At 37.5% G+C, this 14,590-nt stretch overlaps 1 protein-coding gene across 4 annotated transcripts in view; it reads right to left on the reverse strand.

Annotated features, from left to right (window-relative positions):
• zcchc7 (zinc finger, CCHC domain containing 7) overlaps positions 1-14,590 on the reverse strand; it is a 175,199-nt gene that overhangs the window by 41,657 nt on the left and 118,952 nt on the right. For all 4 annotated transcript variants that reach the window (XM_078396002.1, XM_078396004.1, XM_078396003.1 and 1 more), the window contains exons 5-6: positions 11,176-11,346; positions 7,634-7,669 (exon numbers count right to left, since the gene is read on the reverse strand). In XM_078396002.1, the coding sequence (XP_078252128.1) occupies positions 7,634-7,669; positions 11,176-11,346 (207 nt within the window). The remainder of the gene's footprint in view (positions 1-7,633; positions 7,670-11,175; positions 11,347-14,590) is intronic.

Below are 14,590 nucleotides of genomic sequence, written 5' to 3' on the forward strand. Positions count from 1 at the left end.
TGTATTACTCCAGTAATCTTGTGTCTATCTTTTTGTGTGTATGTATGTAACATAACTGTATTAGTTTTAGTTTCCGTTTCATGTAACAGTTTTAACAATAAAAACAAGACATTTTTAAAGAAAATAGATTCTTATTCAAGGAGGAAAGATTGTAAAGTTGACTAAAAGCTTCAAAATGGCGAGAGGGGGAAGAGGGAAAGGAAATTTTTTTAAAAAGTGGCTGAGGGATGGAATTAGAGAGTAGGTTCTAATGTTAGCCCTTGTATCCGATTTAGAAGATTGAGGGTTCAATTCTGTCCAGAAAGCTTGGCACGTAATAAAGACATCATCTTTGGAAGGCAATGCTAACCTATGGGCACATCTGCCCTCTCAGGTCATTGTAATGTATCCTAGTTTTATCTAATTGTAATTTATTTCTATTTAAAAAAACCCAAATAATTAAATGATTGAGGGTTCAAATCAGAGCATCGAGTATAGAAGTTGGGATGCAATGTTAAAATTGTACAGGGCATTGGTGAGGCCGAATCTGGAGTATGGTGTGCAGTTCTGGTCGCCAAATTATAGGAAGGATGTCGACAAAATGGAGAGGGTACAGAGGAGATTTACTAGAATGTTGCCTGGGTTTCAGCACTTAAGCTACAGAGAGAGGTTGAGCAGGTTGGGTCTTTATTCTTTGGAGCGTAGAAGGTTGAGGGGGGACTTGATAGAGGTTTTTAAAATTTTGAGAGGGACGGACAGAGTTGACGTGGGTAGGCTTTTCCCTTTGAGAGTGGGGAAGATTCCAACAAGGGGACATAGCTTCAGAATTGAGGGACAAAAGTTTAGGGGTAACATGAGGGGTAACTTCTTTACTCAGAGGGTGGTGGCTGTATGGAATGGGCTTCCGGTGGAAGTGGTGGAGGCAGGCTCGATTTTATTATTTAAGAGTAAATTGGATAGGTATATGGATAAGAGGGGATTGGAGGGTTATGGTCTGAGCGCAGGTAGATGAGACTAGGTCAGAGAGAGTGGTCGGCGTGGACTGGTAGGGCCGAACGGGCCTGTTTCCGTGCTGCAGTTGTTATATGGTTATGGTTATATGATTCTAACCCTCTTGAGATCAATCTGCTTGTTCTATATTACTTTCTTTAACAATAAATCAAAAGAAATCAAAAGAATTACGGGCGGCATGGCGGTGCAGCGGTATTGCTGCCTTATAGTGCTTGCTGCGCCAGAGAGCTGGGTTTGATCCTGACTAAGGGTGCTGTCTGTACGGAGTTTGTACGTCCTCCCCGTGACTGCGTGGGTTTTCTCTGAGATCTTCAGTTTCCTCCCACACTCCAAAGACGTACAAGTTTGTGGGTTAATTGGTTTGGTCTAAGTGTAAATTGTCCCTAGTGTGTGTAGGATAGTGTAATGTGCTGGGATTGCTGGTTGGTATGTATTGTGTGAGCCTGTATCTCTAAACTATACACTAATTTCACCTCCCCGACTACAGCAAAAGCTCCCTTCTCTTTGTGGGCCACACCTACTTGCAAGCAATATTAGCTCTAATACAATCAGGTTAAACTCCAGAATTCAAAAGAAAAATTACAAAACTACTTCACATCCATTGTAATTTAATAACAAGGTGAAAATCACACACTGGTTTCAGAATATGAAAGATAAAATATTTCTCTAAAATCAAGAAATAAATGGACAAAAAATAAACATTTTAGAATAATGCATACTTGCAATATAGTCCAAGTGGCTCCTATGTTTTGCGTTTACTTATGTACATCTTTAATTGTTACCAGGACTATCATTGAGCACACATTTTCTTTCAAGAATATGACCCCAATGAAATAAACTGCATGTCAACAAAGCCTTGAAATTATTTGCCAAAGTGCAAGGAATCATCTCTCCAGTAGATGGCAGAGAGTATCTTAAATATAAATCATTTAGCTTTGTGCAAACTTGCAGTGTGTTTTCAGAACCATGTAGCTTTATGTTCAATAGTACGATAAAATATACATCTTAGTTGCTTTCACAATGGAGTCAGAGAATCATTCACCTCAGAAACAGGCCCTTTGGCCCACCATCAAACACCTATTTACAGCAGAATTTACTGACTAATCACATCTATATTCTCCCACATTCCTCATAGCTTTCTCCAAGTTCTACCACTCACTTACACATTAGCGGAAATTTACAGTAGCCAAATAACCTACCAACACATGTCATTGTAATGTGGGAGAAATGCCATGCAGTCACAGGGAGAACGTGCAAAGTCTACATGGACAACAATAAAGGTTAGAATTGTACTCAAAAGGACATAAAATGCTGGAGTTACTCAGCAGTTTAGGCAGCATCTCTGGAGAACATGGATAGGTGATGTTTCGGGTCAAGATCCTTCTTCAGACTGATTATGTGGGGGGGCGGCAGAAAAGGAGAATGCAGGATAAAACATAGCAGGTAATAGATTGGCTTAGGCGAGGAGGTCTTTTGATAGGTAGCTGATTTGAACAAAAGCCAGAGATAAGAAAGATAGACATGTGGCAGGTTTGAAGAGTTGCGGATTGTGAAGCCAGAGGGATGAAGGTAGGTGAGGGTCCAAGTGGGGCACAGGGGAGGGAAGGAAAGGGGGAGTTTAGTGAAAGGTTGAATAAACCTGGAGAAATCAATGTTCGTACCTGTATATCGGCAAGACTAAGCGCAGGCTCGGCGATCGTTTCGCTGAACACCTCCGTTCAGTCTGCCTGGATCTCCCGGTTGCTCAACACTAACTCCCCCTTTCATTCCCAAATGACCTTTCTGTCCTGGGCCTCCTCCATTGTCAGAGTGAGGCCCAGCCCAAATTGGAGGAACAGCACCTCATATTTCGCTTGGGCAGTTTACACCCCAGCGGTATGAACATTGACTTCTCTAGCTTCAAGTAGCCCTTGCTTTCCCTCTCTCTCCATCCCCTCCCCCTTCCCAATTCTCCGACCTGTCTTACTACATTTTATCTCTGTTTGCTTTGTTGTTACCTTCTCCCAATTAACAATGATCTATTCTACATTTTCCTTGATCTCCATTCCGTTGGTCCTGTTTTCACACCTTACACTTCCTTATCTATGTGCCACCCACCCCCCTGACATCAGTCTGAGGAAGAGTCTCGATCTGAAACGTCACCCATTCCTTCTCTCCAGTGATGCTGCCTGTTACTTCAGCATTTTGTGTCTATCTTTGGGTTGTTAGCTACCCAAGCGGAATATGAGGTGCTGTTCCTCTAATTTGCGTGTGGCTTCACTCTGACAACGAATGCAGCCCTGGACAGAAAAGTCAGTGCGTGAATGAGAAGGGGAGTTAAAATTGTTAGCTTCCGGGAGATCCAGCTGACCTTGGTGGACCGAGCGCAAGTGTTTAACGAAGCGGTCAACGTGTCTTTGTTTCAAATCGATATACAGGAGGCCACATCGGGAACACCCGATGCCGTAGATCATTTCTACATTTGAACTCAAGTCACTGGAGCTGTGAGGCAGCAGCTCTACCTTCAGTGCCATGAGACCACCCTTAGTCTCAGGATTTTGTACAATGTTGCTGCAGATCAAGGCCAAAAACAACATTTTTAATATGCATCTCAAGAAAAAGAGAGGTGTGCATGCTTCTCAAGGCATGAAACCAATATGGACAATAAAGAATTTATCTTGCATCTTGTTATCATGGAGGGTGATGTGAAAATCACAGTGGTAAAACTGTACATAAAATTCTCAAGAGGAGTAACATAAAAAAAGAACCGCTGGAGGAACTTAGCACGTGAGGCACCATCCGTGGAGGAAATGGGAAGGCAATGTTTCAGACTGAAACTAACCCTAAATGTTCTCTGTCCATTCACCTCCACAGTCGCTACCTGACTCACTGAGTTCCTCCAGCACTTTTGTTTTTTGCTCAACATTCCTGCATCTGCAGTCTCCTGTGAATGCACCAGAATGTTGCCTGGAATGGGGAGCTGTAGGTTATAAGGTGAGATTGGATAGGCTGCTGAGAGGTGGATTTCTTCAATTATGAGAGCATTGCCTGGATAGATGGTCATAATCTTTTTTCTGGAACTAGAGGGCGCATGTTTAAGATGAAAATGGTGAAATTTAAAGGAAATCTAAGGGATAGGTTTTTCACAGAGTGGTGAATATCTGATTCCATTGTTGTTTTACCTTGTATGGATTTAACACTGCAATGTATTTATATGCACTAGGCATATTTATAAAAACTGCTTTAAGTGAAGATATTCTAACATCAATGTTACATGAAAAGCAAAATGTATTTCTCATGCAAAGCATAACACTGCACAAAACACTCAGTGACACAAGTTAAAATATTGGCTGATAATGTAATATGGAAATCTGTATTTACTTTTTTAGCCATTTTAACTTTTAAGGAAATTTTATTAACATACATTTGATTCCTGATGGTTTGTCATAATTAGCTGGAATTAAAACACGCCAAATTCATGGTGGGCTAAATGTTCTCAGAAAGTTTCGACACATACAGATATTTAAATATATTGTGTTATATCTATCTAACATTTGTTTGTCAAAAAGCAATCTTAATGAGCAAGATCATATTATGTGATTATTGATATGTCAGTGACATTTCAAATAAACAGCTGAATTATTTTTCCGACTAACTGCCTAACTTAAAGGAAGGGTGAAAATCAAATTCACATGATTTGAGATTGAAGTCAGAAAACAAAATGCATTTAACAATAAACATTAATGAATTTAATTCAGGAATTTCACACATATTGTTTTACTAAAGGGATCAGGGGGTATGGAGAGAAGGCAGGTACAGGTTACTGAGCTGGATGATCAGCCATGATCATATTGAATGGCGGTGCAGGCTCGAAGGGCCGAATGGCCTACTCCTGCACCTATTTTCTATGTTTCTATGTTTCTAATCTAGATTTAAAATATAAAATATTAATTTAGAGCACATATTTTAACAAAGATAAAAGAAACAAAAATTTGAGCTCTTTGACAATCAGTAACATTTTTACACATACACAAATGTCAGCTGTTTTTGTTTATCTGGAGCATAGTATGAAATCAATTCTTGGGATCAGAAAAGTAAATTACACGAAAAGTTCTCTTGTTTATATTTTAGATTTACAGTAAATCTGCAGAAGTACAGATTATTTATCATAATCTATGCAAGTCCTCTAGCTTTTCAGAATGTTAATTCAAACCCTTTCTTTTCAGAAAGCAGTACTATGTAAACATATTCTGTGGGAGGATCCTTCTTATTATGGAAGCTTAATCATGCTATTCTTTTTTTATCTATTATGCTGCAGGCTCTCTTTTTTATTTTATTTAAATACTATTCATTCAAATTGCTATTTTTAAGAAAGACTGCAGGGCCTATTTGTGAGCCTTTTTTTTCCTGCTGCTGTAAGGATGCAAATCTATCCTGGGCTAAACAAATCACAGAAATCAGTGTGAAAAGTCAGTCATCACGAAGAATCTAACCAATTTCTAATTATCATGCGTTATTCATGCATTATCTTAATACACTACTTTTGCTAGTAGACATTTGCAAATGAATATACCATTGATAGGTTTCGTTATTGAGGTATTGACTATGCCACTAATTCTATTTAGAAGATGCGATCAACAGTTCCCTCTTTGCTATCACCAATAAATGGGTGCATTTCATTATTCGTATTTTCTCATGTACATTCAAGCAGTACAAATTTGTCTTAATTAAATACATCAAAACAAATACATGAATACATTAAAGGGATTTTTAAATTTAAAAATGGTATAGACATATTTAATGTATTATTTTCATAGTTATGGATCAAAGAAAGCAAAAGCCAAAATGTACATCAATTTTTCTGATCTAGTGACCTTTTATAAACTAGATTTTCTTGCTTTGTGTGCCAATCCACGAATGCAAACAACTAAACTTAAATCACACAGCATTCAAACTAATTAATACAAGCTACAGTTCAAATCAAGTACACAAGATTAAAAAAAAATTTAAAGTCATATTTCCTTCAAACCATTCTGTATATAGTTGAAATAACATTTTTGCTACTTTATTCAGATAATATAATGTAAATAGTAATAGTGCTGGTAGTTCAATTACAATTACAAGTAATAGTACTACTAGTAGTACTAGTACTAGTAGTACTATTACTTGTAATTGTAATTGAACAAAGTATGTTTAGATTTAGAAAGTAAAAGAATACTTTGAATTGTGCAGTGACCAAAAAGTTTGGTTGCTTTGGTGGGAGACAATTTTGCTATGAAACCTCTTTGCAATTTTCCTTATTCTGGTATATTGCAATTTTGTCAAAGAACAAGATTTATTAGTAATTTGTACAGTCTAACAATTACAACAATTTAAATCAGTCAGCCACCAAATGGCATTTTGAAAACTTCATAAACTGGCCTTTGAAGTTAACATGGCATAGAGTAACCATACTATAAACCCTTGTTATAACAGACCATAGGGGGGGAATGGTGTCTGTTATTGCCGATTGTCCGCAGTAACTGAGTAAGGGATTACCAAGTAATAGAGCATCATTGCAAATAGAAATAAAGAATTGCAATGCTGGTTAATACACAAAAAGATGCAAAGTGCTGAAGTGACTCAGGAAGTCAGGCAGCATCCCTGGAGAACATGGATTTGTGATGTTTCGGGCAGTGACCCTTTTTCAGACTTGCGGTCTGGAAACGAGCCTGTAATCCAGGTGATTTGATGGCCTCAACCTGCTGGCGGCCGGGGGAGAGGTGATGATCAGCAGAATCATTGGTCATGGCAGTGACGGCCAGAATGCAGGTAAGGTCGACAATGGCGGGCGTGGCCTGGAAGCGGTTGGGGAAGCTGTGTGGGGCTGGCAGAGGAAGCAGTAGGTCCAGCCTGGAAGCAGCCGAGAAGTCGGTGCGGGCCAGTATCGGCAGCCCGGCCTGGTGGTGAAGGTTGGAAGTCCAACCCGGAGTTGGCCAGGGTGGTGGTGCAAGCTAGGGACAGCATCGGCAGTCCAGACTGGAAGCGGCCGGGGAGGCGGTGTGGGACAGGGATGGTGTTGACAGGCCAGCCTGGAGGTAAAGATCATTAGGTCCGGCCTGGAAACGGCCGGGCCAGGGGTGGATTCGGTAACCCGGCCTGGGTTGGCAGCTCGGTGTCTGATTACTGTGGGTACACTCTGTCCGATATAACCAAAATCCATTATATAAAGATACGTAATAAGGGTTTACAACCTTTAAACTTTTAGTATGATAATCTGAACAATTGCAAACAATGACCATACAATTTAGGATGTTGGTGGATAAAATGTAAGATGGAATGGTATCACCCTAGATATGTGATCTCATATGGCAAGAGAATCACAGAAGGAAATTGACTTCTCCTTGAATAACCTGATTGGAAATATGTGCAAGTACAAGGATGAGCATATGCAGAACCTTTCTCTTAACACAAAATGAAATGAATTTCATCACAAAAAGACATGTGGTAGGCACACATGCTACCTTGCTGTATAATGAGCTGACCCAACACGTTTCCATTTTATTCAATGGATTCTACCTGACTGGGCAGTACGTGAAAATGTCAGTAATAGATGATTAAAAATTAATAGCCGGTGACAATTTAAAAGTAAAATTAAAATGAGGTTATGTTTAATTTGTTTTACCGTTAAATGGTACTGCCTCCATATTTCAGGACAAGCCTGTAAGAGAAAAGGAAAAAAAAATCAGCTCAGGTTAGTAATACACCAACTTCAATGTGCGTGAAATTCTGGTCTAATAAACGGCCATTGATCTTTGACCGAGAAAGACTTCATTACAGCTTTAGAAATGTAAATATTTCTGGGCAGTTGTCAGTTTAATAGTATTTCAGATGACATTGGAAATATGTCAAGGATCTAAAGAAATCAATTTGAAATTAATAGAAGTTATTTGCTACATTAAGTGGAGTGTTTAGAATTTAAATAACAGATCAAGCAAAAGACTGTCGATATTGTTAAATGACCATTAGATGCAGGCAATTCAAATTCCTGTGGTTGAACTTGGTTCTGAAACCCATTGGAAAGATTGCCCCAGTAATCTACTAACAAACTACAACAAGCCATTCCAAAAGTTCAAAATATCCTGTCTTATGGAAAGATCCTGAAAAACAGGCAGACCCGACTACCTGCCATTTACTCCATCTGCACTTCAAGCTTGCTTGGAAAAGCAGCAATCATATTCAAAAACTTGTCCCATCCCAGTCATTCCTTCCTTTTTTCTGCTCCAATTCAGCAGAAGGTACAGAGGCTTGAAAGCACATGCCACTGAACTCCGGAACAGCTTCTTCCCCTTTTATTAGGCTCTTGAACGATCCTTCCATCTGCTAGGGTACTTTCCGATTCACCTCTATCCCATTGTGAACAGTGGATATGTCTACGGAACTGATGCGCTACAATGCTGAAAACTATGTTTTGCACTCTGTACCTTCCCTTTTGATTTATGTATTATACACGTTTGACTTGATTGTAGTTATGTATGGTATATCTGATCTGTTTCGATAGCATGCAAAACAAAGCTTTTCACTGTACTTTGGTATATGTGACAATAATAAACCTGACCCTCCTTCCTGATTTTCAGAATCTTTCTGTAAGACAATACAATTTGTCATAGTGTTTATAAGAATTCTGTGTATTTTTCAAACCAAAGGAATCCCTTGAGACATTCTGGTCTTTCGTTTGCTATTTGATTAAAAGTGGAATAACCTAAAGTTGTCTTTATCTGTTATCTAAGTCCACCAGGGTTATCCCCCACCAAATAAACGGAAGTATCAAATTTTGCCGCTTTTGACCACAATGAAATGGGACAAAATGTTTGCTTTTGAATATAACTTTTGAATATTTGAAACTGTTTTTAATTAAGCATTGAGGAAAAACAAATAGCTTGAAATAGTATTTTGCATCATTAAACTCAAATATGTCAAGGGATTATTTGAAGCAAACAATTTTACTTATGATCCAAGCAGATTTCATTTATTGTACAATATGTAGAACAAGATGTTGCCGCTAAAACTAAATTGTATTTCTTATATCAAAATTTCAAATTTTGTTAATCTTTTAAAAGCAACAGTGGATAGGAAAAAATAAGCTACTGGGAGAATATATATAACCTAATCAGATAGGAACAAAAGCTTTAATTTAAATTGAGTCAATTATTATTATAAATGTTTACTTTGTGGTTCTAGATGTTGATCTGATTTTCTCTTAACTAAAATAGTAAATATTAGAAACAAGTAAGAAACAAATAATTCTTCAGATTTCCAAACATTATTTGACTTTCTCTCCAATTTTAAATAATTGGAAACTTCGACGTAAATGTATTAATCTAGTGATTAATTTTAAATACAAGTGAAGCAAAGTTTTGATTGGGTGCATTTCAGATATTCAACATGACAGCATCTATTTGATATTGTTCCAAAATTGCTTAAAATACATGTGCCTTCATTAATGTAAATGAATCCCTTACCTGTGAATCCAGAATTTAATCAGAAATTATTAAATTGACACATATTTATGTGAAACAAATAACTTATTTTCATGCTAGTTAATTTCATGCGTTAATTTCAGTGAAGTACAAACACAATTTTGTTCAAAATTCTTGCAAAGTGACAACATATCTAAGCTGGAGTGAATAAGCTGTGGTCTATCTGCACTTTATCAAAGTACTTTTATTTTATGAACACAATTGTTGATTCTTTCAATTATCCCTTATATATATTTATTTTTCCCCGAAGTTAAATCTGTGTCCTCTTAATTTGAATTTTCAGTTATTTTTGGTATGTACTAAGCACTTATTTTTAAGCATTGGCAGGAAGTGCACATTTTACAAGTTTAAGGTATATCTGCAGAAAAATTGTTTTTCATATTCATTGCATTTTTTCTCAGCTTACATTTTCTCTGTATAATTCATCAAGTGTACATTACAATTAAAAAAATAAAATAGAGGTTTTCCATCTGCTGTTTAATTCCTACTTCCCTATTCTCAAATGTGAACATCAAAGAAAATAAAAAACAATTTTGAACAGGCCCCGACAGCTGACAGAGACTTGAGTGCTCAATAGACAGGGCCCTTGCCACCAGTTCGCATATTTCCACAACAATGAACAAACACAAAACACCACTAAATGGCCTTTCCTTCATCCAGCTATCCTTAGACAGTTGTCTGCTTATACTAGAGGACCTTTATACAAAAACCTGCTGGGAAAAGAACAGACAAAATCTTAACGTGTTTTGTGACTTGCAGATAAAGGAAATTCCTATAATTCATATATAAACTTGCAAATTCTGTGTAATTGTAACCGCAATTGGGTAAATTAGCAAAAATCCTAATTTGCCAGCAGGTCTCTGGAAAAAAAACATTGCTGTGATGACTGACAGGGCTTTCAGAAAATATGTTCACAATCACAGACAGTGAAGGCCATGACCTAGATCATTTAAGAGCTTGTCTTGTCAAATTATCAAAAGCTTCTTCCTTTCTGAATAAAGAGTGACATAAGTGAGTGTCACGAAACGGCACACTGACATGCAGAGCTTACAATAACAGAATGCACGTCACATACATGCATAACATTGGTATTGGTAATGGCAGGTCCTAATGAGTGAGCGACTTGCCCAGGAGACCTGGGACCCTGCAGCTACAGCCATTTCACTCAGAAAAAGTCTTGCAGCACTAACTGATCTGTGGCATGGCACCAGGACTACAATCACTGTAGACAACTTGCATTTCTATTTTTACTACAATCTCTGGTGTTTTGCCAGCTTGGTTTTCGTTAAGAATGCCCCTGCTGCATGCTGTAAGTCAGCTCAACACAGCAAGGTCAAGCCCTCTGGAAGTTGCTTTATGGGAATCAGTGAATTTACTTTGCACTTCAATGCTACAAAACATCTAGTCAGCCCATACCCTTAAAATCTAAATGTATTTAAAAGATACTTTGTTCTTCCTCAGCATTCTTTTCTTTAAACATTGCACTGTGGAAGAATAAATCTCAATAAAACAGCAAAGCATTCCCCATGAATAGGTCATTCTTTCAAAAAATATTGCAAAATATCAAAACTAAAGGAACACTATTATAAACAGAAAGATATATGACCAAATTGATTTCACGAGTGAATTTTTCCTTTTTATTTTAGATATTGATGATCTTTGTTTTTTTATTGAGTAGAATACTTACGTCTGCATAGTGGCCAGTCATGCTACAACGATGACACTTCTTTTTCCAGTATGCCCTTTCAATGCAGTTCTTAAACCAGTGACCAGGCATGTTGCAGTTTGTACAATATCTCTCCGGGCAACCTCTCTGAAGGTGACCTCTAATTCCACACAAACAGCAAGGAGGCAGTTTCTACAAGGGAGAAAAATTACAACTTTTAACAAGCAAAATCGAACTGATTATAAAATAGTGCCATGTAACATATTATATCAGAGAACTGCAAATCACCATTAATTTCCTTCAGCTTTTGTTCCATTTATTTGTTGAGTGTTCTTGAAAATTCCAGCATGATAATAGGTATAAAAATGTTAAAGATAATGGACATTGTAATTTTATTTTTATGAATTTAAATAAAACTGTAAACTTGGCATATATAATTAATATATTTAAAACACAGGTTCCTTTGATAATTATCTTTTGCCTGTTTGATCATCACTCAACCACTTTAGTTTATTGTTTTGAGTTTTAACAAAAAGTAGGATTAAAGCTTTGTTATTGATATAAATGTTTATTGAATTACATAATCCCAACCCAACGAATAATATATTTAACTGGTAGAGCTCAGATGCTATGATTTAGGATATTCAGTTTCATGACAATGTACAACCATGATAATATATTGAACACAACAATCACAAAAAAATAGCAACTGCGGCAAATGTGCATTGCCCCGATTAAAAAAAGAAAAACAATTCACAGGAAAACTATGCCGTTCTGTTGGAAAAATGAGTAGACTTAAATAGAAAATAATTCAAGATAGGCAAAATATGTACAAATAAAATCAAAGGAAATATGGGAAATCTGAATGGCTAACCTTTATGCAAATAAAAATGAAAATAAACTGATACCGTCAATAAAGCTAGTAAAGCTTCAGAAACAGGCCCCACAGAAAACACATTAATTTACACATTAACATTGGTTATATTGATAAATCTACTCATTTTGTTGTTACATTTTTAGGGGTGGATTTGAGGATGTTGAAATAATATTTGCAACTCCCTACGACAAGTAGGAAGGAAGACAAATCATTATTAATTTGCATAACCCAACATAATCAACCAGTTTAAAGTTATGCAGAAGGTGGGCAGACCAATGCATTCTCTGAAGATAGGATAGTCACCAAATCTTTTAAGAAAGGTGCTGCCCCGTTTTAACTGAATTTTCACAACATATGTGCTACTTGAGTGCTGGAAGGAAAAACTGTTGCAACGTCCAACATGTGTGAACGTCCAACATGGCACAAAAACATGTTAATTTGTCTCAACACACCAAATACTCATATTTTAATTCACTGTTGCCTCTCAGTTCCAATCATCATTTCCCATTCCCATGCACATCCATTTCTATGTTCCAAATAACTCCTGCTACCAGCCCCTCCCCAAGTTGCATTCTTCCCTGATACACAGAAAGCTCTTAAATCTGAGCAGGCGATAAGTGTAAAGCATAATATTTGAAACCATCCTGCCATTAAATACGTCAAGAAATCCTAACTTTAGAAATCCCTATGCACAAATCCCTTCAACCCCCTTCTCAATTCCAAGTAAATACTTGGACCTTAATTTGAAGAAGTCTTTTTTTTTCACAGAAGGTAACAGGGTATAATCAAGTTTGTTTGAAACAAAAACTTTCCAAATTGCTCAAACGAAGCAATACTGGTGCAGCAATACAAATCTTCTTTATCAAGGAAAAGGAAAGAGAAAGAAACTGAGCACATCACTAAGGAAACAAGATGAGACTTCGAATAGAATGAGATGAGGAAAGAGTATACTTGGTGAGACAAAGCAGTAAAATGCGGCACGGTGGCGCAGCGGTAGAGTTGCTGCCTTACAGCGAATGCAGCGCCGGAGACTCAGGTTCGATCCTGACTACGGGCGCCGTCTGTACGGAGTTTGTACGTTCTCCTCGTGACCTGCGTGGGTTTTCTCTGAGATCTTCGGTTTCCTCCCACACTCCAAAGACGTACAGGTATGTAGGTTAATTGACTGGGTAAATGTTTTTAAAAAATTGTCCCTAGTGTGTGTAGGATAGTGTTAATGTGCGGGGATTGCTGGGCGGAACGGACTCGGTGGGCCGAAGGGCCTGTTTCCGCGTTGTATCTCTAAATCTAAATCTAAAAATCTAAAATGTAAGAACATTATTCAAATGAAAAAATAGAAGACTATTGTAATCAATGATTATTGAGTAGTCAGAGGTATAATTCTAAATGCACAAATATTTATAGCCAAGAACCATTGAATTGGAACAACATAATTTGTGGAAAGTAACAGAATTGTTTTGGAATTTGTGGCCCATTAGTGATAGTATTAACAACCTCAAGTGTGTGCATCGGGAGTATGCAAAGTTTTCTGTTAATGGGAGAAGGAAATTGCCTCCTCACAAACTACCCACTGCCTCATGCACTGTCTGTGCCATTCAGTTCCAACATTGGCCTCATCGCATCTTAGTACCCACAAACGTGGAGTCGAAGCCACCTAACCTCAATTCTGAGGAAGTGCTGAAGTAGTAGTAGTGTGGTGCTTTACCAACCATCCAAACTGTCCTACTAGTGTGGCAAGAAATGGTGTTAGGAAAGGCTCTGGAATAACCTGAGCCACACTGATATGCTGGGAAATTATCAAAAGACCACGTACCATGGACGATGCAGGACAAAATAGCTTTGATCACTGCAAACTACAACCTCAGGTCAGCAGAGGATAATTCTAAAGGTTCCATTGGACATATAATGAATATTATTACTGTTCAATCTTGATCGTGGTATTAAAATGGGCCTAGTTAAAATACTGGGTAAGACATTGTTCTTTAAAGTGCTCTTATGTATTGTATGGTGTTAAGTCTCTCAGAAATAATTATTTTCATATAATTCTTTTGTTCTCCTATGATCTGATTTTCAGCATGCTCACACACCTGAGCTACATTGTGTTGTCACCGATTACGAGAATTGGTCTAGCAACGGAAACTTTGAGCTGTAAAAAACTAACTGTGCCAACCCATTCCTTTATTATTCTGATGAGTACGAAGACATGGGAAATTTATAGACATACAATATAATTTTAATGTGATCTTTCAATATCACTCTCATCTTAATTGGTGCTTTGTTAATTCTCTCACCACAAAGTCCCATGCCCATTAAAGAATTATTGTGCTGTCCAATACAGTTAGAAATCAGTTAACAGAGGATAAGACTGCATGTTGCCTATATTAATTCTTGGCATTTTTCTCAAATACGTAGGTTTGAGTCATCAGCGAGTGGACCTGAACCGCTCTTCCTGGTCATCCTTTCACATTCATTGACTGGAGTTCAGTTTACAAAAAGCTTTGTTTAGAGGACTTATCAAAAAATGTCCACATTTCATTGAAAAGCTCTTTCCTGCATCTC

The sequence above is a fragment of the Rhinoraja longicauda genome, chromosome 3, assembly GCF_053455715.1.
Source record: "Rhinoraja longicauda isolate Sanriku21f chromosome 3, sRhiLon1.1, whole genome shotgun sequence".
In the NCBI taxonomy this organism is placed as follows: domain Eukaryota; kingdom Metazoa; phylum Chordata; class Chondrichthyes; order Rajiformes; family Arhynchobatidae; genus Rhinoraja; species Rhinoraja longicauda.